This window comes from Sparus aurata, chromosome 12, assembly GCF_900880675.1.
Source record: "Sparus aurata chromosome 12, fSpaAur1.1, whole genome shotgun sequence".
Classification (NCBI taxonomy): domain Eukaryota; kingdom Metazoa; phylum Chordata; class Actinopteri; order Spariformes; family Sparidae; genus Sparus; species Sparus aurata.
The window spans coordinates 7,734,972-7,757,735 of NC_044198.1; the positions used below are offsets into that span (position 1 = coordinate 7,734,972).

Genomic DNA, 22,764 nt, shown 5'->3' on the forward strand with positions numbered 1-22,764 from the left:
CAAAGGGCTGAGCCGGTAGCGCCTTTCCTACTGATCGGATTGTTTGATAGATGATTAAGCGAATCATCTGCCAAAGCATTTTAATGAAAGTGCCTGCCCTTTTCTTGACAGTTTCCAAGAACAACTTCCCAGATGGTTACGTAACAAACCACCTTGTGTGTGAGGTTAGCTGGATACCAAGAAAGCAAACACCGGATGAAACTAGGTAAATCTGATTCACAGCCCTGAATGAGGCATAATGTTCCTCCGTATATGCTGGATGTCTAATTGAGCGACTGTTTATCCGCTTATCAAAGGTAATGATATGTTAATGTTGGGAGTTCACAACTTGCTCTCCCCACTTGTCTTAAAAGCATTGGCACTCCTGCAGACAGAATCTTTCGTTTGATCCGGATGCACAGAGGAGCATTTGAGGATTCCCATTCAAAACATTAAAGAGTGTTAACCTTCCAGGGTTTTTGACAGATTTCCAAGGATTTGCTCCCGAGAAACAAACCCTTTGCTTTGTGCTTGAATATGCTTACAGGACATGAAAAGGCACAATGAGGGGTTATGTCAAGATAAACACAGAATAAGTTAGCCGGTACCTACCGATGGGTAAAACCAGGAAGAAGGGGAGCCAGCACAGAATGAAGCACCCGACAACGATGCCCAGAGTCTTGGCTGCCTTCTCTTCTCTTGAGAACTTCAGCAGCTTCGGCAGTGAAAAAGTGGTGCGCTTATGCCTCGCGGTAACCTCCTCCTGCTTCCCTTTCTGAGAAGCATTTCCTCTGTGTATCCTCAGCATCACCCCCTCCGTCTCTACCTCGTCGCCCTTACTACCCTTTCGGAGGGTTTTTGTCTCTCTCTTTGCCACGGTATACACACGGCAGTACATGGCCAGGATGATAGCCAGAGGTATGTAGAAAGATCCTAGCGCTGAGAACAAAGCGTAGCCGGGCTCCTCCGTAATTCGGCACACCGTCTCGTCCTCTGGCTCGGGTTCCCTCCAGCCGAACAGAGGGCCTACAGATATAGCAGCCGAGAGTCCCCAGAGAGCAGCCACCGCAGTCAGGCCTCGCCTCCCCGTAGCCATGGCAGGGTATCGCAGCGGGTAGCTGACGGCCAGATACCGGTCGATAGAGATGACACACAGGCTGAGGATGGAGGCGGTGCAGCAGAGGACGTCCAACGCGGCCCAGACGCTGCAGAAGGACCGGCCAAACACCCATCTGCCGAGGGCCTCCGAGGTGGCGGAGAAGGGCAGGACGGCGGAGCTGAGCAGTAGGTCCGCCGCTGCCAGGTTGGCGATGAAGTAGTGTGTCACCGAGCGCCAGTGGTGGTGGCACAGCACGGACAGGATGACCAGGATGTTGCCGAGGACGCCGAACACCACGAACAACAGCAGAACCATTCCCAGAACCACCGCCTTGGTTACATCCACCTCCGGGTGGGCGGAGGAGCTGCAGTTGGGACAGCGATCTGCCGCAGGGGACACACTCAAGTTCTCAGCAGGAAACATTGTAATCTGATGGGCGTATCGAGTTCTTTCTTCATCTGTTCCTAAATCACTACAGCTCCAGTTACTCTTCTTTTTTTTCTACCCTCCAAATGCACAAGATGAAAGCTTTCCCTGCTGCATAAACTCCCCCTAAAGTTAATTTGTCGAGGCTCTTGCCAAAGCTCAACCAATCAAATGGCCTTGGCCGGGATTTCCTTGGCAGTATGTCTTACTTGGGAGGCTAAACACCGCCGCACAGTTCGTCATGTTTAATCCAGAGTATCTTAATCGAAATGACAAATTCTCATGTTTTAAGAGGCAGTCGCTGATGGATTCGGGATGTCATGTTCAGCCATCCTGAAAGGCTTTAATGCAGGGAACCTGTTAAAACAAGAAAAGAGATAAAGTATATTTAACACCACCTTCATGATCCAGGGCTTTTAGAAGCAGGCTCATTACCTCTTCCTTCTCTTTTTTTCTGGCGGCCGTGGTAACACATCAAGACGTCATACGTACAAAATAGAACACATTTAAGGTGAAAAACCCATCACACAGCACCCCGTCATGATTATAGGGTAAAAATATCCCTCGATAGCTCCTTTTCAGAGGACACAGTCTGTCTTTTTTGTTAATTTTTCACCCTTCATTACAGATGCATTAGAGACAACAGCGGTTACGGTTGAGGGAACTGAGTGGCGTTCACAATTACTTTTTCATCCCACAAACATTAAGGCCTACTTGTCTTTTTGCCTCTGCAAACACAAAGCTGGCAGCCATTAAACATCCCGTTATTAATATGCGATTTTTGTTTAACCTTATTTAATGAGGCAGGTCGATTAAAGGAAAATATCTATTTACAGAGACTCTGAGGAGGCAGCTGTGGAGCAGCGGGGTTGGTGGTGGTGGGGGGTTAGGGTTAGGAAAGAAAAGAGAGAAAGATGAAACAAGATATAATCAAAAACAACAGGGGGAGAGACAAGGACACCACAGAGGCAATAATAACCCAAGGGGCAAAAAAAGAAAATTATCTGTGGAATTATGAGAAAAGCGGCCAGTCATGCAGGGAATACAAAGATAAATGAAAAGAGTTGACAATTTTTTTTCCCAGAGCAGACAGTCGGAGCCTGTGATGACTTCCTTGAAGGTCTTGTGTCTGCTCTTACTCAACCGCCGGATGACAGGACGGGAATTGAACCTTGAGGAGGGCACTATATTTCCGTGGCGAAGGCTCCGGCCGCTGATAGTCCCAATCAGTACCGCTCTCAGAGTACGTGTCGGAGATCTGGGATGTCACTGAGTGAGATAAACGCCGGCGAGGAAGAAAAAGAATGAAAAAGCATCCGCGATAAAGCCTTCGGAGAGCAGTCACGCTTGTCGAGTGTTCGTGCTGGATCAAAGGCTCTCGATCACCGCACATCCCACCACGAGGTAGAACGAAATTCACCCAAATAAACACTTGATTCTGGGTTCAGTAGCCCGAGGGTGAATCGAAATGAAATAGGTGTTGAACGGATATGTCGGATTGTTTCAGGAGAGGAGCGAAGGGGGGGGGGGATGATATTTGGAATGCATTTTCGCTTGTAATGAGATTTTTCTCGGCGCGGCGCAAAGAAGTGCCTGTGCAAAGAGATTAGCCGCGTTTAAAAAGTTTTATTTCCTCGGCCCACCTGTGGGTGAGAGGACTACTGTGAGCAGTGTTGGGCAGGAAATCGATGTAAAAAGAGAAACGAGCAGAAACAATCCAACAAAGGTCAGACGATATTAAACAGGGAGGATGTCATTCAGAAGCTCTGCAGCACAGTGCTGTTTGCCTTAAGGCAGTGCAATTTGAATTTAAAGACAAACCGTTGCTTGAGGTAAAAATCAGGGCAGCGAGTCTGACACAGGTGACACATTAACGTCCTGAAGCTTCTTGTCTGACATATTGTATTTGCATGTGCTGTGTTGGCGCCTGGCCTGAGGCTGAATACACACTCTCTGAAGTCTAAACTCCTTTACAGCTCTTCATGTTTCATTCATGCATGTATTAGTATGGACGGGGCAGGGCGACAGCGGCTCTGTGACATGGAGCTGAACAGCTGTTAGACGTATAAAATGCTTTCCAGCCCCCGCCCTGAGAGTCTTCAGCGCCTCTTACTCATATATTTTCTTCCTCCGGGAGAGGAGCATGATCAGGCAAAATGGAAATGTTGTCAAGCTGCTTCTGTTTTGACAAAAAGGGCGTGGGCAGTCATGAGATACCAAAACAAATTCAAAAGCAGACACGGCATGCTCTCACGTTTAAACAATGGGGGAATTGTCATGCCTGTGCATCTCTCTAGATCTGAAGTGAGAACAGCACTTGTTGAGTGAAGAATGTCGAGTCTGTGTCGAGAACAGACAAAAAGTAAAAAATTCTATTCACAGGTTGATTTGTATCCATATGGACAGAGCATTAAAATGTTATGGTGTTTATATATATATCTATCTATATATATCTATATATATATATAGATATATATCTATATATTTATATACATAATTTCGAAGCATTCATAATTCATTTAAGGTCATATTGATAAATATATTATGTCGACAAATCATGTTGAAAACACAATATATCTAAAGAGTTTGTAGAAAGAATATACGTTTTTTCCTTAAAAACAGGGTCCAAAATGATTGAATGATAAGAATTCTGACAGTTGGTTCCAGCTTAGCTGGCTAACCAGTTAGCCCAGTTAGCATGCTAACCAGCCTGGTCTGAGGCTCCAGTACTAGTGGTGTAAAAACCAACACTCCCCTGGTGCTGTGAGGTCCCACTCTGAACCGCTGGATGCACAGCTAACTGAGCTAACTAGCTAAACCACAACTGGTGATATGCTCCCCCCTGTTTGTTCTGGGTATTATTTGGATGGGTGGTCGATTCTTACATATTGCATCTTTAATAAGGGCGTCAGTAACGTGTTTTCGACCCAATAGGTCATCTTGGGGCTTCCAGAGACTCTGATTACGCCGGGGCCAGTTTATGGTTTGTCTATTGTTGTATCTTTTACATTTAAGGAAAATGCTGCAACACTGTTTTGCTGTGTACCTCCAGAAGTGTCTTGTGGACTACGAAACATCACATTTTTTTGAGTCAACTGTTCATTTAAAATATGTTGATATTTGTTTGCCATGTTGGCCCATCTCATTTGAAAAATCAAAAAAGAGATTAGCTAAGAATTTCCTCAGAGATGCCATTAGTAATCATTTTTTCTAATGGCATCTCTGAGGACACTGTCTTCCTGACCAGCAGCTCATACCAACAGCGAGTCTGCGTTCATCTGTCATTCTCTGCAGGGTATTTGATAAAAGCTATCAGTTAATATCATTACACCCCCATTTACATCTGAAATCCAAAGTTCTTACTGCATTAGTGGATCTCATGCAAAGATGGCACTTTGCCCTTGAAGAAACTTTCCTGTTTGCCTTCTGTCTGAGTGGCCATTACAGAATTGAAACGAGTCGGCCAATTAAATCTATGATTGGACTCATAATTAGGATTGTGTTTTAGGAGGAAGAATATTTAGGGAGCTTATTAAGTGGTTTAATGTAGCCTGACTGTGGGCATATTCAATCAGTACAGCAGTTTATGGGCAGACGACAGAATTATTATCTCAGGGAGAATGTGCACAACATTAACATAAGGTCTCCTGACATTATTTCGTCAGGAGCTCATGTTCTTTTAAAAGCATGTGTGTTTTATTTGCCGTCCCTCAGTGACATAAACTGAGTTTATGGATGCTCCAATTTGCTGGCACCTTCGACTTGGAAAAATGTTACAACGTGCCACATTTTCAGCCAAATGCAGACTTAAAAAAATCAAATCAAATCTTGGTAGAGTTAATGGTAGGATTCCTCTGTGCATTGTGTCAAACAAATCACCTTTATTCGTTTTTGGGAAAATTGCATTAAAAAAAGGTAACACTGGTCCAAACTAGTAGGCGCTAATTACCAAGCCAAGCAATTTATTGGAAAGCAGTCCCATTCAAGTAATGGCCTGCTGAGAGGAAGCGAGGAACTGGTTGGAAATAAAAAAGTCACGATCGGCAGAATGATCATTAAAAATTATACCATGCAAGTTTAATTTCCATCCTGTTTCCGTCTAACTTCCCGTCCGCAGGACACTAAGCTAAAGTTAGCTCACTCACTGCAGCTGAGTTGTTGCAGCTTAATTTCCAACTAGTTTCTGTCCAACTTCCCCTTATATATTAGCAGAGCACTAATTGATAGGGGGTAATAATTCAAGGTAATCATTGTGGTCATTTGGGGTTAATTTCAAAGACATATCAAAGATGTTGTTTGGTAACTCCCTCCTATTTATTAGGAAATTTCTGGACCGGTAAAATATTACCCAAAAAAGATATATAAGATGAAACTATCTGTACAGAGATAGCTGGTTGCTGAGTCTCATCCCCAAAGCTTTTTATGCTGATTCAAGCAAATTGTCCCACGTCCTCACCTTTAACATGACTGATTTATTACTGTCTCTCATGCACAAGGGCTTGGTGCTGCAACCAACAATTATTTCCAGCCTTGCCTCTCATCTGTTTTGTACTCGAGTAATGAATCAATGCGTCGTTCGAATACTGTGTGGCTTCATAATGTACGCATCTTCAAATTGCTTGTCTTGTCTGATCAACAGTTCAAAATCCCCCATAGAAGAAAAAAAAAAAAAAAGATATAATCCAGAGAAAAACAGAAAGACAGTGTGGGCAAAAGGACGAAATCAAAATTCATATTCAAATATTCAAAATACTTCTGCAGAGCACCACCACTGAGACAAAGGCCTCGACTTTACGTGACTGGAATAAGCATTCTTCAGGTGAACAGATTTCAAAGACACACATGAATCTCCTCCAACATGCTGATGTGTTCTACTGCCAGTGTGCGGGCCCCTGTGGAGTTCATTTGTTTCTACAAACATTGTAATATAACTGTTAGCGTCAGGTCTCTGGAGCGGCGCTCCATCGTGATGAATTACTGCTCATTTAAAGTCCATTTCTGAAAACCTGCACGCTGCGGGAAGGAGGGAGCAGTCATCGACTGAGGCTCATAATTCAAAAAACCTTGGTGACATTAATCATTACGCTTTGTCAACCTTGAACACCACACACTGCCTTACAGAAACGGGCGGTTATGTGTTTTGATCTTGAGCTTTCTCAACGTCTTTGAGGGTCTGAGGATAGAGGATACTGCTCCAAAGATTGTAAAGCCCCATGAGGGAAAATTTGTAAAGATAGAGATAGATAGATAGATAGATAGATAGATAGATAGATAGCTTTATTAGTCCCCAAGTGGAAATTCGGTCACCATAGCAGCAGGTACATTCATTACAAATACAATAAAAAGTGGTATTAAATAAAATAAACCTGATTTTCATCCATCTGAAGAGGTTTTGTCGTAAGTGTGTATTCCCAAATTGAAAATGTACCCCAGAGGATGATGAAGTTCAATCTCTAAGCTTAAACACATGAGCCTCTGCAGTCTTTTAAAAACTACAATCACTCACCACTGTCGCCATATTCATTAAAGATTAATATTTCCATCCCCAATCTGTGTTTTGCACTGAGCCGGCCTACCTGATGGAGGGAAAATGTTCTGAATATAAATCAGAAAGAGGCTGCAGAGGGAAACAGCCTATTATTCTCCTCAGTGCTCTTTACTTTTATCATGTCTGAATACTTTTGAAACACACAAGGATAAATCACTTGACGTTGGACTGCATGAATTGGTTTTATCAACCGAGGGTGAAAAAAACCCCAAAACACTTCTCACAACGTGCTCATCAGGAGCCTATTATAAAACAATCAGCACGCTCTCCACCTGATTAAAAACACCATCGAAATAATCAAAACGATCCATTATGGAAATCTGAAGTCAGTCAGCCTGTGAGGTTTGAGCTGATGAGAGAAGAAAGAAATAAAAGAAAAAGAAATAAAGTCTTACCTTGTTCAGAGCGCACACATCTCACTGCAGCGACTTTTGTAGGGGAAAAAAAAAAAAAAGAGGGGGGGGGGAAACATTTCAGGTAATTTTCTCTGAAGGCGGCCATGCGTTGTTGTGTCCGTCACAGACAGCTCGTAGAGGAGCTTCCCTCCCTCCACCTCCACCACTACCACCACCTCCTCCTGCCTCCACCTCCTCCTCTTCCTCCTCCTCCTCCGGTGAGGAAGACAAGTCACACTGAGGGGACTGCCCGACCTGATCCTCCCAGGCCCCGCCCCCTGGCCGAGCCCGCCGCCACATCTGTACACTGCAGCAGTGACTGACCACATCACACCTGCATGATTTTATATGAGTTTGCAAACAACCAGGGCGGTTTTGACACACGAGGAGGCCTACAGGCAGCATAATGGAGTAATAAAAAATTATAAGGTACAAAAATGCACTTGTTAAAACATTAACACACCATTGATTTTGGCTTTTTTAAACTGAACTTAATGGATACGTTTTTTTTTTTTTTTTTCATTTTGTCAAGAAATGCCCAACATATGGGGTTAGAGAAGTGCCTTTGTTTTTGGCATTGAAAATATGTGGTATCAAATAGATAAATAAATGAATAAATAGACAAAATAGATAAATTGAATTAATAAAGGGAACATTCACACTGAAACACTGGATAAAGTTGAAACAATTATTGAAAACTAAAACAAATAAAAAGTGTTTCATTTTATTTTGTTTTAATGACTTTTCTTAAATTATTTTTTTTCTCTTTGCGTATTTATTTCAGTGCAAGTATGCCAAGGTGGCTGGTTTAAAGTCAGTTTCTAACTAATATTTGGCAGAGGTCCGCCACTTTACGCTGACACTGAAAAATGGTGATGATAAAAAAGAAATATAATTGAAAAAATAATGTAAAGATGAAATCGAAGAAAAACAATCATAAAATACAAAGAAATTATTCTAATGTCTGTATTTTATGGAACTTTTTTCAGTGCCAGTACAACTTTTCTAATAGAAATGTCAGACATAATTTTTTTTTTTTTTTTTGTAATTACAATATTTTCTTCTTTGTTTTCACAGCCAAATTCTAACCTCAATGTTCTAGCTCCGTACAAAATAAGACTAAAGCTTGTAATTTCATTCAGCGTAACCATAGGTTGTTTTCTCTGATTCCTTATGTCACAGAGCTGTTAATCACCTCCTTAGAAACATGTGATTTTACAAAGTGTGTTTTTACTCAATCATACAAACACCATCCTGCTGCTCAGTACACTATAACACAGAAAATGTGTATCAATCCACAGCTGAAATAGTCCACAGCAAATGCTCAGCTGTTTAATAGAAAGATTTAATTGTCTTTTCTGATATTACATTTATATATTTCTGACTTAGTTCCGCATACAGGACAGTGAAGTCTGACTAACATAGTTAGCTAATAATATTTATCATTATAATCATCAAATTTCTACAATTTCTTTTTGGTGACTCCCTGACATTTTGTACAGCTTGATAAATCCCCCATGAGCAAGATGAAATGTCCTCACCAGAGAAACAGTGGCACTCATGGTTAGTTTAAACACTTAAAAAGACGTTTGTTCCATTTTCCTGACGAGCATCTCTTTAGGCTGCGAGGATGATGACTGTTGTCTGTCTGGAGCAAAGGCAGGGGTAACCTGACATTGTGACTGTGCTGCAGAACCTGTGATGTATCAGCTCAGGTCACGGCTGGTCAACCAGATGTCTGACTGTGACACAGGAGACTGTGGTTCTTGGTTTCTGTTAGCTGCGATGACAACCTTTCTCTAAACTGTCTCACCTCAACAGAGGACTTTTATTTGCCTGAGGGTGCCTTAACTTTGATGACAGAGGAGACAAAGAAAAGATTCATACGGGTTGTTTTGAGGGGCAATGATGAACATTTTATACTTGGTTAGTTTTGTATTTTAGTATTTGTTTTTCACGCTCCCCAGAGGGTAAACTCCTTTCTCATTCAGACCTGCTGAGCTTTCCTCTAGCACCAACGTTAGGCCAAATCTTTGTACACTGGATATAATGGTATGAATCCATTAGAAAGTCAAAGACTACATTCACGCTCCTTTGGGGATAAATCATTCTAAATACCAACTGTACTTTAACCTGACGCCCAAAGTAAGATATAAGGATTGTAGCATTATTAGTAGACTGCAATTACAACTGAACCTTGATTGTTGAACATGGGAATCAATCTTCTGCTGTGACAGCCTCCACTCTTGGTTTAATAGATTCCAACAGCTTTCGGAACCTGGCCTCAGGCTTTAGTAAGGTCCATCCCTGATGTTGCGTGATAAGACCTGGTTTACAGTCAAGTTCATTCACACCAAACTGGAGAATCCATTTCTTTATGCACCCTGGGACACTAGCATAGTTGAAACAGGAAAGGGTCAAGTCACAAACTGTTGCCACAAAGTTGGAAGCACACTTCTGGGAAGACTTTTAATCAATCACAGGATGAGCGATATGAGCTGCTCCAGGGGCCGAAGGGAATGTCTCTGTCCTGGTGGTGCCTTGCTCTAATATGCGGAGGGATAGCAGGTGCACTGAGGCCGGCCCTGAACAGGGCTGGGAGTTGTCAAGTACATCACTGGTAGCTCTAGGATGACAAATAGGCTGTATCTTCTCTCAGGTTATTATTTCAGGTTGGGTTATTTATGGTCCCTGTGAACACCGTGAACTGACCACAGGTGTCTCAGATGTCACTAAGGGCCCTGGCGGCAGTGTTTACTTTATGTTCTTTTTTTCACATCTTTTCTCACATCTCGTCTTGAATGTCAGGGTGATGCATTCCTCTTCAAACCTCAGCGTCGTCTCGTACATCTATTGCCGCCGGGTGTATTGATCCAGTGTATGGATCTTGCCAGTCTATGAGTTTATATTGCAACTTTCAGAGAACATTTTGTGGCTGTCCTTAAAATGTCCTCTGAGGGGCCTTCTTTTGTGTCCCCACCTGAGTGCGAAAAGGTTGCTTTAATCTGCACAGAGCTACACATAGCAGAAACAACACATGGTGGTTAGTAAGACAGCTAATAACAGTTAAAACAATGATAATAATAATCTCTGAATCATTAACTTATTGATATTATATGTTCAAATCGGTATTGCAAAAAGTGTGTAGCTAGTTCGCACAGTGAGACAATATTAACGACAATTCCCCCGTTTATTATATGACAACCTATTGTAATTAAATTTTTTAATAAATCAGAAACTCTACTTCAGCCACAGCGAACAGCAGCGGCTCAGGTGGTGGAGGAAGTAGGACATGAAAACAACACATGGTGGTTAGTGCGACAGACAAAATATGATATGTTTCAACAGCTGCTGCTCAAAGTATGTTGCTAGTTTAAATAATGGCAATCATCAATTCACCCCCCCCCCCCCTTCCTTTTTAAAAAAAAAATGTTTTTACAGCCTATTCTGAGTCACTTATTTCACGCTTGAAAAGCTCACACTCATCGACATCTCCACAGTGAACAGCAGCAGCTCAGGTGGTGGGGTAAGCTGAAAGAGTAAGAAAAAAATGTAAGTAAATCATTTTTTCAGTACAAAATAAGTCATTTTTGTTATATAGAAAGGTGTATAATACAATATGTAACGAGCTAAGACAATAACATACCTCACCTCCTAATTTTTCAATGTTACAGTCTGTCCTAAGTTGTTATAAGTAAGAAGCTTATACTCACCTATGTGTTCATAGCGGGTTGAATAAGATAAAATAAATAGACATAGGTTAGTAAGTCATCTTCGAATTATTGGGTAAGTAAAATTAGATTAACAAACACAGTAACAACCCTTATTTGTAGCTAGTTGTTGATGAAGGTTCTCAGTCATAAAGGTCATGGTAAATCCAAGATCTGTATTCTAGTCAACTGGACATGTTTCAGTTTCTTGAAGACGTTCACCTCTCACCCAAGGGGCTTATTCAGTTCTAACTAACTGGAGGGGAGTTGCAGGCTTTTAAACCCTGTGTGGGAGTGTCCTTACAGAGTTTTTAAGGTCTCGTGTGAGCTCTGAGTCTTGAGGGCCACTTGTGGGTCGTTGACCCAACCGTTGGGTCAACTGTTTCAACAAGTGTCCTTAACCACTCTCTGAGGACACTCCCACACAGGGTTTAAGAGCCTGTAACTCACCTCCAGTTAGTTAGAACTGAAGAAGCCTCTTAGATGAAAGGTGAAACATCTTCAAGACACTGAAGCAAGCCCACCTGCCTATGATACAGCACCTAGATTGGAGCTAGTTATGTAGTTAATATGTTGTCCTACTATAAACAGGTGCAGCATAAACTATGTAGGAAGTTAACACAATAACATGCATTACATCCACGTAGGTCTATTCCAAGTCACTTTCTTCACAAGCCAGAACCTCAAACTCAGTTTTTGTCCAAGGTTGAGTAAGATAGACAGAGGTTATTAAAACAAGGCATCTTTGAATTATTGAGAAAGGAAGATTAAATGTACAAACAGATTAAAGCAATTACAAACATTAATTTCCCTTTTTTCAATAACAATCAGTCAGTTCTGGGTCACTAATCTTCCAAGACAGAAGCTCGCACTCCCCTGCTTTATCCACAGTGAACAGCAGCAGCTCAGGTGGTGAAGGGAGATAAGAGCAGGATCAACACATAGTGGTGGGTGAGACAGCTAACATAATCTGTGAATGACTAAATAATTGATTTCATATGATTACAACAGACATGTAGCTAGCTTAAACGACGTCAAACATTACTTTCCCTCATTTTTGTGTGACAGCCTATACTAAGTCACTTCCTTTCCAAACCAGAAGCTCACACTCACCTTTATTTTCCACAGTGAACATTGGCAGCTCAGGTGGTGAGGGGAGATACAAGGTGAGAAAGACAATAAATGGTAAATAATGCAAGTCATCTGCATGTATAGACTGGTGTAGTATGTAGCTAGTTAACACAATGACTTCAGAATCTGTTCTAAGTCACTGTCTTTACGAGTCAGAACCTCATTCTCACTCAAGATAAAGTCATATAGACAGAGGTCAATAATACAAGTAATCTTTTGAATTATTGAGTAAATTATCTCTGTTATCAATGGCAGTTGATTCTAGGTGCCTTATTATACAAGTCAGAAGCTCAGACACGACTTCTTCCTCCACGGTCAAAGTTGGAATAACTTGTTTGGATATGATGTCGCATTGCTCTGTTGCTATGGGGCAGACGGCAGACGGAGGGTGAGGAACCTTAAAAAAACACTCTTTTCTGTTGTTGTACATGGGAGATGCATGGACGGGCAGATTAAAACCCATCGTATCAATGTCGTATGACCTTTGATCAAGAAATGGATCCACAAAATGAAAAAAAAAAACACACTTCAGAGAATGAGCGAATGATTTTCCCAAACGGTCGCATTCGTTAATTTGCTGTTTACTCAAAATAGTATGAAACCTCATTTTTGGAGGATGGATTACGATGATTGACAGGGATGATAACAGTTTATGCTGTAGGCACCTGCTTCACGTCACCGCTGTGTTTCACTGACTCGTACTGATGCACTTGCAGTGAGCGCGATAATATTAATTTCTTCAGCGCTAATAGACTGATGTGTGAACTCTCATCACCTCTGTAGACTGTCAGAGCCTCTTTAGAATGACGCGCACACTTTTCCGACTCGTTCATTAATTCTTGATCAATAAAATATATCTCCATATTCAGACTAGAAAAAAAAAGACACCATCAATCACAGCTGGTTTCTTTTTAGGGAAATACGTAGCACCAGCAGCAATATGTGTGTTGCATCTCTGGTCTCTGTTGTTATGCATGGGCTTTCAGGCTCAGGAGCAGGTACCTCGCAATCTCCAGACGCAACCTAAATCCAACCAGACCATAAACACAGCATTGTCACAGCGTTAAATTGAAAATCGATCCTAAAGAAACTCAGTGTTCGCAGAAACGCACATTGTGAACATTTATTCTGACGACTGGGTTGAGTGTTCAATCTTCCCCCTTTTGTAGCATTTCCCTGGGGTCCTGCTGTTGGTGCCAACACAAGCCAGCATTAGCAGCATTGCTACCGCCAGCAACCAGGCTACTACCAAAGCAAAACAAACCACTGTAGGAATCTTAGTTTGACCGGACGCAGTTGTCTTATTGTTCTTATTCCTCTATGTGTATTTTAAATGATACTTAAAGCGTATCCCAGCCAAGTCCAAAGTAAATTCAAAGCTGTTGTTCAACCATTTGGAGTACATGCATGGTTTTGGGCTAGTTTAGTGATCTAGCCGGACAGTCTTTAATAGGTCGGCCAGTTCTGTTACTTACTCACTGTTGTTTCACATCTGTTTCGATCGCTCTCCCTAGTCTTCACCTTCTTCGCCTCCTCCATCAGAGTTTCCACAGCTATTAGAGTTGCTCCAGCGGTACCTGGGGCTGGTGGCCGACGAAAACAATACCTCCTCTTGTGTTGACAGATGCGCTTTCCTCTGAGGATGGTGGATGGTGCCATTTTTCCGCAGCCAATCAGTACTCACTTCAGAATGACAAATTGTCTATAGTCAGTTTAACTAGCGATTATCTTCTTCCTTACCTGCTTAAGAAGTTTTGACTGATTTAAAAATAAGTGCCTCTAAATATTAGAACGACGAGGGACACACATTAAGGTGTGTGTCAAGTCGCTCTGTGTGAAGATCTAAGAGATGGAAACGCTGAGAGGCCTGAGGCAGTTGTTTTTTGCGAAGAAGCGCTCGTCTCAAATCCTCTCTCTGAGCCCATCAGCTCATTTGCAAAGGTCACGCGAAGTTCTATCAGGTGCACGCTTTAAAGGCGCTGCCCTGAAGTGACAGCTTGACAATTTTGTTCAAAGTTTAGAGAATCACTCCAGCACTCAAAATGCACTTTAGACTTCAATGAGAGTAGCGTCTCTCCTTCATGCCCTCCTTGATCTGCGTGATTATCAAATCTAAGCCGAGTAAATAACCTGTGATCTGCTGCTTGCAAAAGGAGAACTCACTCCGGCGCTTCTGTAATAACACAACGATTTGACTTCGCTGCTCCGGATATTCATTCATTCAACCTTTATTGAAATCGCTGCACCGATCAGGCTCGGCGGTCGGTCGTAATCCGGTGGGCAGGACTGTTTCTGTGTCGGGTGTTCTGCTCCTGTCTGGAGTTTTGTTTGTTAAAACTTCTCAAAAAAAAAAAAAAGAAAAAGAAAAGAATAAATACATACAAATAACCTCTTTCACTTTTAAAGGTCAGCTTCCTCGCCCTGAGCAGACAGGCGTTTCAGACCGCCGCTGATACCTTGCTGTAGCGCCCAAGAACACCCTCTCACAACTGATGTTCTCTCGCTTTCGCCGACCTCAGACATTAAACTGATGACATTTTTGGGAAAAATCCTCCTCTCTCCTTTTACTGCCTGGAGAGCGCAAACATTCAACGGCTCCTGCCTCCACTTGGCAGAGGGAAATACATTTGGTTTGTTATCAGCCACAGTTGGTTAAACGCTAAATTATTCATAGGGAGGTAAAGGCTTGCCCACACGAGATTAGCGCGCCTAATTGTTCATCCAGTTTGCTGCTCGAATGCAGGAGCGAGGGCTGGCTCGACACCAGCCTCCCTGGAAGATTTCCTGAATGAGAAAAAGGAGACCCGACATTCGAAAAAACTATTCACACAACTCCTTCAACTTGTAGAAACACTTAGCTAAGCAATAATGGCCGCCTCCAACTTTGCTGTTTGGGAAAATGAAGGGGAAATTAGGCATCAAATTGGAAGAAGGCAGCTAATGTTCATTCCTTGCTTTTACTGTATAACACGGGGAGCTCGAGCCCGTTCACCCTCTTTAAATTTCATGGACATTTAAGAAAATAGCTATTATCTTATTTTTCCAATGTAAACCAAACCCCAAAGCCTTTAAAGCCTTGAAGTTGATTTCACAGCGATTCTATCGCTTTAATCCTAATGAAGATCTCCTGCATGTATAATCAGCAGCCGATGCACCTTTATCTGATCTTACTGTCTCATGTTATTCCTTAGTTCTGGCTCACTGTCCTGTGTGTTGGACTGTTTTCAATCTCCAGCGAAAAGAGGTACATAGGATTCTAATATACTCCCCCACAATATGCAGATTTGTTGCATCCTCACTGCATTGTTAATGAAGACATATGTAGTACTGTCCAATATGCTGTTTTATATAATTAAAAGTCCTTGTGCATCTTTTTAATGTATGAAATATTGCACAAACTATGTCAGCTTTGTTCATTTAACTTAACTTTTGGCTTAAAGGTTCAGCTTGTTTGCGTAAACATGAAGCTGGTATCCTGGCACATAGGGAGCTCTTGGCTAACTGCCTTGAGGCTTTTCTGATTTTGTTTTTCCTCCGAGTCACTCTGGAAAAGCTCAAGGCGCAAGGTTGTGGGAAGGGTGAGTGGGTGGTGTATGGGGAGGTTTGCACTGCCGACTGCAGTGGATGGATGTTTGTTTGCCGCGCTCAACTCGAGAAAAAAAAAATCTGAAGAGTTTGCCGAGAAGATATACTGGCATCCAACGTTGTTTTTTCCTTCACTGAAACAATCTGCTTTTTGGCCTCTGTTTTGGTTTCGAAGCAAAAACGCAATCAGTCATGTAGCAACAAGCTGGGAAAAAACAAAACAAAAAATGAGCTAAAAGAGGCTACAAAAGAGAGTTGGGTGATGATTCTCTCCAGCTTTGGCATGAGCAACGAATAATCATCCAACTTTTTTTTTTTTAGCCCATTTTAACTCATTGTTTTGTTTGTCAACAGCTAGCTTAATGAGCCAGAGTAGCGCATGCGGTTTACGCAGTGGGTTGGCCATCTTGGTTAGTATGTCTGTCAGCATCACTTAGACATACCACATGCAGAACTGACATTTAGTTAAGTTACTTTAACTAAATTGCTGGTGAGCGGCTACGTATCAAAGCATAGGCTAGTTTACAGTGCTTATATTGCTGCCATGTTGTACTGTTGTCAAATTAAAATTGGTTCTTACAATTCCCATGTCAAATAAAGCCTGGTTTGACTAAAGTAGTGCGTGTGCTTATCTCCGCTGTAGCTAAGTGTCCAACATGGCGGACATGCTCCAGCATGCGCCACTTGGATCGAGCAGCTACTCACTCTGGATGGCGACAGAAACCAAACGAGAGCTAAAAGTTTTTGGGCTTTCATTTACTGTGTAGACACATGACCCTGACTCCAAATGAATGCTAATGTCGCTCTGTGTCTGCTGGATGTGCGAATTGTTAGCTAACATTCTCGCTCTAACTTCATAACAACTCGGTAACAATCCAGGGTTGTGTCTTTACATTAAAAGGAACTTGTGTGTTGCGCTAAAAGCTGGTCGTTGTCTTGTGTTAGCTTTTTCTGAGCTACTGTTAGCTGCTGCTGCTCTCTGTTAACGAAGAGGAGCGAGGCACTGAGACGAGGCAGTCACGGACGTGAATACACGCACGTCATTCAAACTGTTGGGGAAAGTCTCTTAGAAGAAATCCACAGTCCAACAGCATTCGACCAATACAAACTGTCCACAGGCTTGAACGGGCAAGCGAGAGAGACGGGGAATGTGTCATTTTTAATGTCACATTACAATCTGCTCAGGGATGGCCAATAACAAAGCGATGAATCAGGTCAATGACAACAAACAGTTGAATAGAGCCCCTTCAAAGCTCCCCAGCTTCTGTAGGTTGAAAGCTTTTTTACTGCTGAGGTACTCGGTAGCAGAAATGGCTTCATATGATGATCTGCAGTTGGGAAAATGCTTTCACCGAACCGTCCCTCACCTGTTACTCTGGGACCAACAGGCATGCATTATCATTTTCCCAGCATGCTCAGAGGCCGGCTCAATATAATAACTTGCTGTCACACAGGCAGCAGAGTTTTAAGCAAAGGAACTGACACATCTCTGTGCAGCCTTCTAAAGCCACAGCTCATTTTTTGATAAGATACTGGTGGTGCACTTACATCCATCAAATGTATGGCACGCTGTTTTCACTCCCTGTGTAGACAGAGCAAGGTAGAGATTCCAGAGAAGCGATGTCAATCCTAATTTGATTTCCTGTGCAGAGATGCTGGTGGATGCCGGAGACGCCTGGGGAGTTGTTGGGGAATAAAAGATATAGGGGGGGTCCGGTTAATAGTGGAATGCACTTAGGGACGGGCAAATGGAATTTGAAATGAGCACTTTTTGTTTGATTAACTTTAAAAGCCCCTGGGGTTGACTGAGAAAAACCAAGATGGATACATCAACAGGGGAGACGAGAGGAGGAACATACAGGAAGGGAAATGAAATGAAAGACAGCCCGTGGCGTGCAGTTAATGGCAGGGACCTGACTAAGTCAGCTTGAGGAATGACTTTTTAATTACTGCCAGTATTGCTGTTGCTATATTTATCTGATTAAGTAAACAGGTAACTGGTTCTTTCAGTCCCAACATGTACAGCTCTGTTTGCTCAGGTCGGATATCATTTACTGTCATGTCTTCGCACAAAGGATTCCTAAGAAGTGTGTCGCTGTTATTTGATAACGATGACGATGATTTATTCATTTGTTTACGAATCCTACTTTAAGTTCTTTAAAGTTTACTGGTTTACATATACATATATATGTTCTAAAGAAAACAGTGGAGTCTCCCTTTACTTGCAATTATGAATCATCCATTATTAAGTGAATGTTTTTGCACGAGTCTCACGTACACGCACAACCGGTTACTTGGTGCATGTTGAAGAACTGCTGATCAAAGTTGAATCCACCGCCGTTCAAAGGGGGACTGAATAAACTAGTAGACACAATGAATAAATAAATGAAAATAAATGCATGCATGTCTTCCAAACATATAGTGCACAGTACTTGCACGTATCAGTTAAACAAACCACCGCAGACATGCACGCATGAACGTACAAACCAGATTGCGAAGATGCTTTCATGTACTTCGTTCTGTACTTTTACGCTGTCTGCAGAAACGTGGCCAAAAATAACCCTCTTGCATGACAGCTGTGGAGAGAAGTTTTACCATGCAAGACTGGTTAAAGGTTAAGTTCACACAAAAAATTTAATTCTGTCATCAATCACCCCCCTTGCTGATGGAAAGTCAGGGGAGATTTGTTAGTCCGTAGAGCATTTCTGATCTTCACAGCAAAACACTGTTGCAATATTTGGGATTGGTGAGCATATGGAACCTTGGATTGCACCAGACGAGTTGTATTGAACCAATTTTTTGGTTGTTTTCTTACTTAAAAAAAAAAAAAGTCCCCTTCTACTTCAGTAGAAGGGCTGCCTCGCCGTGTTGCTGCGAAAATGTTTCGTGGACTTCGAAACTTCAGCCGACTTTCTCTCAGCATGAAAGGAAATCGCTGATGACTGAATTTCCTTTTCTGAGTGAACCTATCCTTTGAGCGAGGTACACCCAACGAACACTAACTTCCAGCCCTGCAATAAACCCTGACTTCATGAGGATTATGATTGTTGTGGCAACTGAAAATCAGTCACTTGTCCAGTGCTGTCCAGTCCAGTGTTGTCAAAATGCCAACTTTGACACTATATTTACTTTCTAGTCACGCATCAGCAGTGCATAGATGATGACTGAAGTGAGGCAGTCTCTCCTCTGCTTTTATAATAACATAGTAGAAGGATTACATAATGATCTTACTCCACTCAACATACTAATGATCTCCACATCTTCCTCAGGAAACATATATAGACCTATACATGTCAACCATACATCAAGCTAAGGTCATCACACTTAAAGACAGGAAGGGGATTCATCAACCCCCTCCAGGATGAACTCATTAACTGAGTTCCTAATTGTTAGCTTTAACTACACATTATACCATACACTATACATCCACTCATAATCTGCAACCAGATGGCTGTCATTAGACATAACTCATGTCTGGAGCCCTCAGACAAAGGATTTCACCCTAGACACACACATTACTGTTACACAATATTTGTTTGGTTTCATGTGCATGAAAAACATATCAAAACAGCAGAGGGACATTAGAGAGTTTCCCTCGCACAATATTGTCACATCTTGTCACAAATTTCCCCATTTGCCGGAAGAAAAAAGGAATTTCTGATTATGAAACTCTTTTAGAGAGATGTTGATCAGGCAATTTTGGTGGCTTTGATCAATATTGAGTCCACTTGCACTGATGTAAACGGAACACCTGAAAGACTTGGAAAAAGAGGGAAAGTCTCAAATGTAAACACAGTTTTGTTTTCTTCTGCTTTATCCATGCGGGTCGCAGGAGATGTTACCGCTTTTATACCACCTTTTTTTCAAGGTGGAGGGGGGGGGGTACTGGGGCCAAATCCAGTGACTCTATGGGCGAAGGCCAGGGTACTCCCTGGATGAGTCGGCAGCTCATCGCAGGGCCCTTACTGATGGCAGTGGCTGCCACAAAGGTGCCAACTGCACATCAGGAGCAGTGTTGGGGTTCAGCATCTTGCTCGAGGATGCTTCGGCTTGTAACTCTGTCCCGCCCTGGGGAGCCAGGGATTCGAACCAGCAACCTTCCGGTCACTAGTCCTCAGCTCTACCCACTGAGCTACAGCCGCCCATTGTAAAAACAGTGACAATATTAAAGTTGCAATTTGTGAGATTTGGCCACCCTTCTGAATTCTAACTCAAAACAAACAAGTGGCAGCATATTGCCAGAGTAAGTAAGTAACTGTAGCTACAATTAGCGAAGCTAGCTCGGTGCACAAGGGAAGTGCTGGTGTTTACGCTTCACAGTGGGCTAGCTGGTTGGCATGCTAACTTCAGTAGATATCTCTGCACCGCAATACAAAGACGTCATAATGTCAAGACTTTTATTTCTTCCCATTCTGTTGACCATTTTAAATCATTTTTACGGAAGAGGATTAGGGCCACACGTGAATTTTTTTTTGTAGTTCTGACTTTAAAGTCAGAATTCTGAGATTAAAGTCAGACTGTTTTCAACTGAAATTCTTTGCTATCGCACCTCTAAAGGCCAAATGACATCATATAAAACTCAAATCGTAAGATAATATATCTACTTCTTGATTCCTATTTTATCCATTTTCATCATTTAAAGGGTACCAAGAAGATATACCGAGTAGAACGAAGTCATACAACACAGTAAACGCGATACGGGCCGGTCGAGGTGAACAGCGTGTCCTGCCAGCTCTGCCACAGCCAGCGAGGCACCGTGTTCACCTCAGGAGTTCTTCTTTATGGCTGCTGGAGCAGAGAGTGAACATGTCGTGAATATAAAGAATAGGCTGGTGCGGGCCGTGTAATGTTTTCCATGGCAGCAGACATACCTTGGCACGAGGCTGGTATTCACTTTCAGCCCTCTCTGATGACCAGCGACTGAAACAGGTTTTTGTGTTATTAAAGTGCTGGGAGGCATTTGATAGATGGTTCACTGCATGTGCTCTGTTTCTGTTAACTTGATCCTATCTTTTTTATGAAATGTATCTGACTGGCTATTAAATAATAGAGAAAGTCTGGGACTGGTTGAGTTTTTTTTTTTTCTTTTTCAAATACCGGCGATATCGCTGACCGGACGTTTGTAGAACCTCTAAGCAAAGTGTTTTTCTGGTGTTACCTGGATTTTAGTTTGCTCCCTGAGTTTAATAATGTTCCTGACTGCCTGCGTGGTAGAGGGTCTGGTAATTTACTTTCTGATTTAATGTACCAACAAAGACATTTTGCTGAGGTGTACATGGTATCTCATGCTATTAATTTTTTCCCCCTTATTGCCCAGTTCTGTCTGGATTTCTCGCAAGGTAGCACATACTCTGTACTGTGTTATTTGTCTTATTTATGATAGTACAGAGTTCGTATTTGAGCACAGCAAGTTCTCAGCGAAAGTCCCTGGTTTCCTGCCATCAATAAAGACAGACAGACAACTCCAGGCTCAAACTGTTCCCTCTAGTTATATGCTTTTTACTCTTATCAATGCCGGCGGCTTCCCAAAATGGTGTGGGTGTGGATGTGAAAGAGTTATTGTGATTTGTTTGTGTGAATAAAGGATCTCACAAGTCAATCTCAGAACCCTTAGGCTGTTGTCTGATGACGATTTAGACTCTTGGGTCGACAGCCAATGTTTCGGGCCCTCTGATGTAGCCAGCACAAATCTGGATGGCAGATAACGGATATCCAGGCCGGGACTTCCTACTCATCATTTTGACTAATCTCTTTAAACAGATACCCACATATGAATGCAAATAAAGTAAAAAAAAAAAAAAAATCAAGCTTATAGGAAAGTCTGATTTTATTCCATAATTGAATAAACAAGCTGTTTTCAGAGGAAAATAAGGTCCCCAAAATGCTGCTTAAAGCCACGAAGGTTGCAGGGTCCGCCACATATAAACACAGTAAAACAGTATGAAACTTTGTTGTCCTTTAAGGTCAGTCTGTTTCATGCCAGTTTTTACTGGTTATGAAATTTAATTCAGAAATCAATTTTAATTTTGATGCCTCTTTAATACAACCTAAAGATACAAGACAATCAGTGACGAGATTGTTTTTTCTATAAAGTTAAATGAAATCATAACATTAATAGTGAATATTTTATGATGCTTTCTCAACAAAACTGCCATTACCAAGCAACTGAATCTGATAGCTGTAGGATTATATGTATGAAAGGTACTTAAAAAAATTTTGTTCTGTTTCACTGTACAGCTATTAAAGGTGCAATATGTAATCATTTTAGTCAAAAACATCCAAAGATGAACTAAACTAATGAACAGAATGTGACAAATTAACAGTTTTGTCGTTATGGCATCTATGTATTGTTGCAAAGATAATTACTGAAGTTCGCATGCTGACTAGCTAGCCTGCCTGTCACAGTCCAAAGCTCCTGAGCTAACACTCCCAACTGCTCTGGGCCACCAGTGCGGACCACTAACTGCACAGCTAACTGAGCTAACTAGCTGATGGCAGCAGTTAGCTACAGTTGGTGGTTACCTTGGTGATATGCTTCCCCCTGGTTAGTTTGGAATATGATTCAACGGGTGGCCAATTCCTACATATTGCACCTTTACTCTCACACAAAAAGATACTGTACATTACTGCCAAGCTAAGCATCCTGCAGGTAGCTTCGTTTAGAAAAGACAAATAGTATTAAATACACCTTGTATCTGAGATCAAGACCTTTTTTTTCAGTAGGTTTTGAGTCTCATCCCGCTTTGGTCCACAGGGAGCACCAGACCCAACACCAAATGACACTATTTTAACTTTTCATATAACACCATCATTATGTCAACATTTTTTATTTGCCTTTTACTTTGGTTTATGACTGACCTAAAACAAAACATTCCCATTAGCCTTAAATGT

The 22,764-nt window shown here is 41.9% G+C and overlaps 1 protein-coding gene across 3 annotated transcripts in view; it reads right to left on the reverse strand.

Moving 5' to 3' along the window:
• The window catches only part of adra1ab (adrenoceptor alpha 1Ab), a 195,454-nt gene that overhangs the window by 8,928 nt on the left and 163,762 nt on the right, over positions 1-22,764 (reverse strand). Inside the window, exons 1-2 of one of the 3 annotated variants that reach the window (XM_030435688.1) lie at positions 7,448-7,509; positions 592-1,861 (exon numbers count right to left, since the gene is read on the reverse strand). In XM_030435688.1, the coding sequence (XP_030291548.1) occupies positions 592-1,501 (910 nt within the window). In that variant the 5' untranslated portion in view covers positions 1,502-1,861; positions 7,448-7,509. Of the gene's footprint in view, positions 1-591; positions 1,862-7,447; positions 7,510-11,648; positions 13,972-17,421; positions 17,549-22,764 lie in introns of those variants that run through there. The other 2 variants (XR_003986198.1, XM_030435687.1) reach the window with 2 other exon arrangements.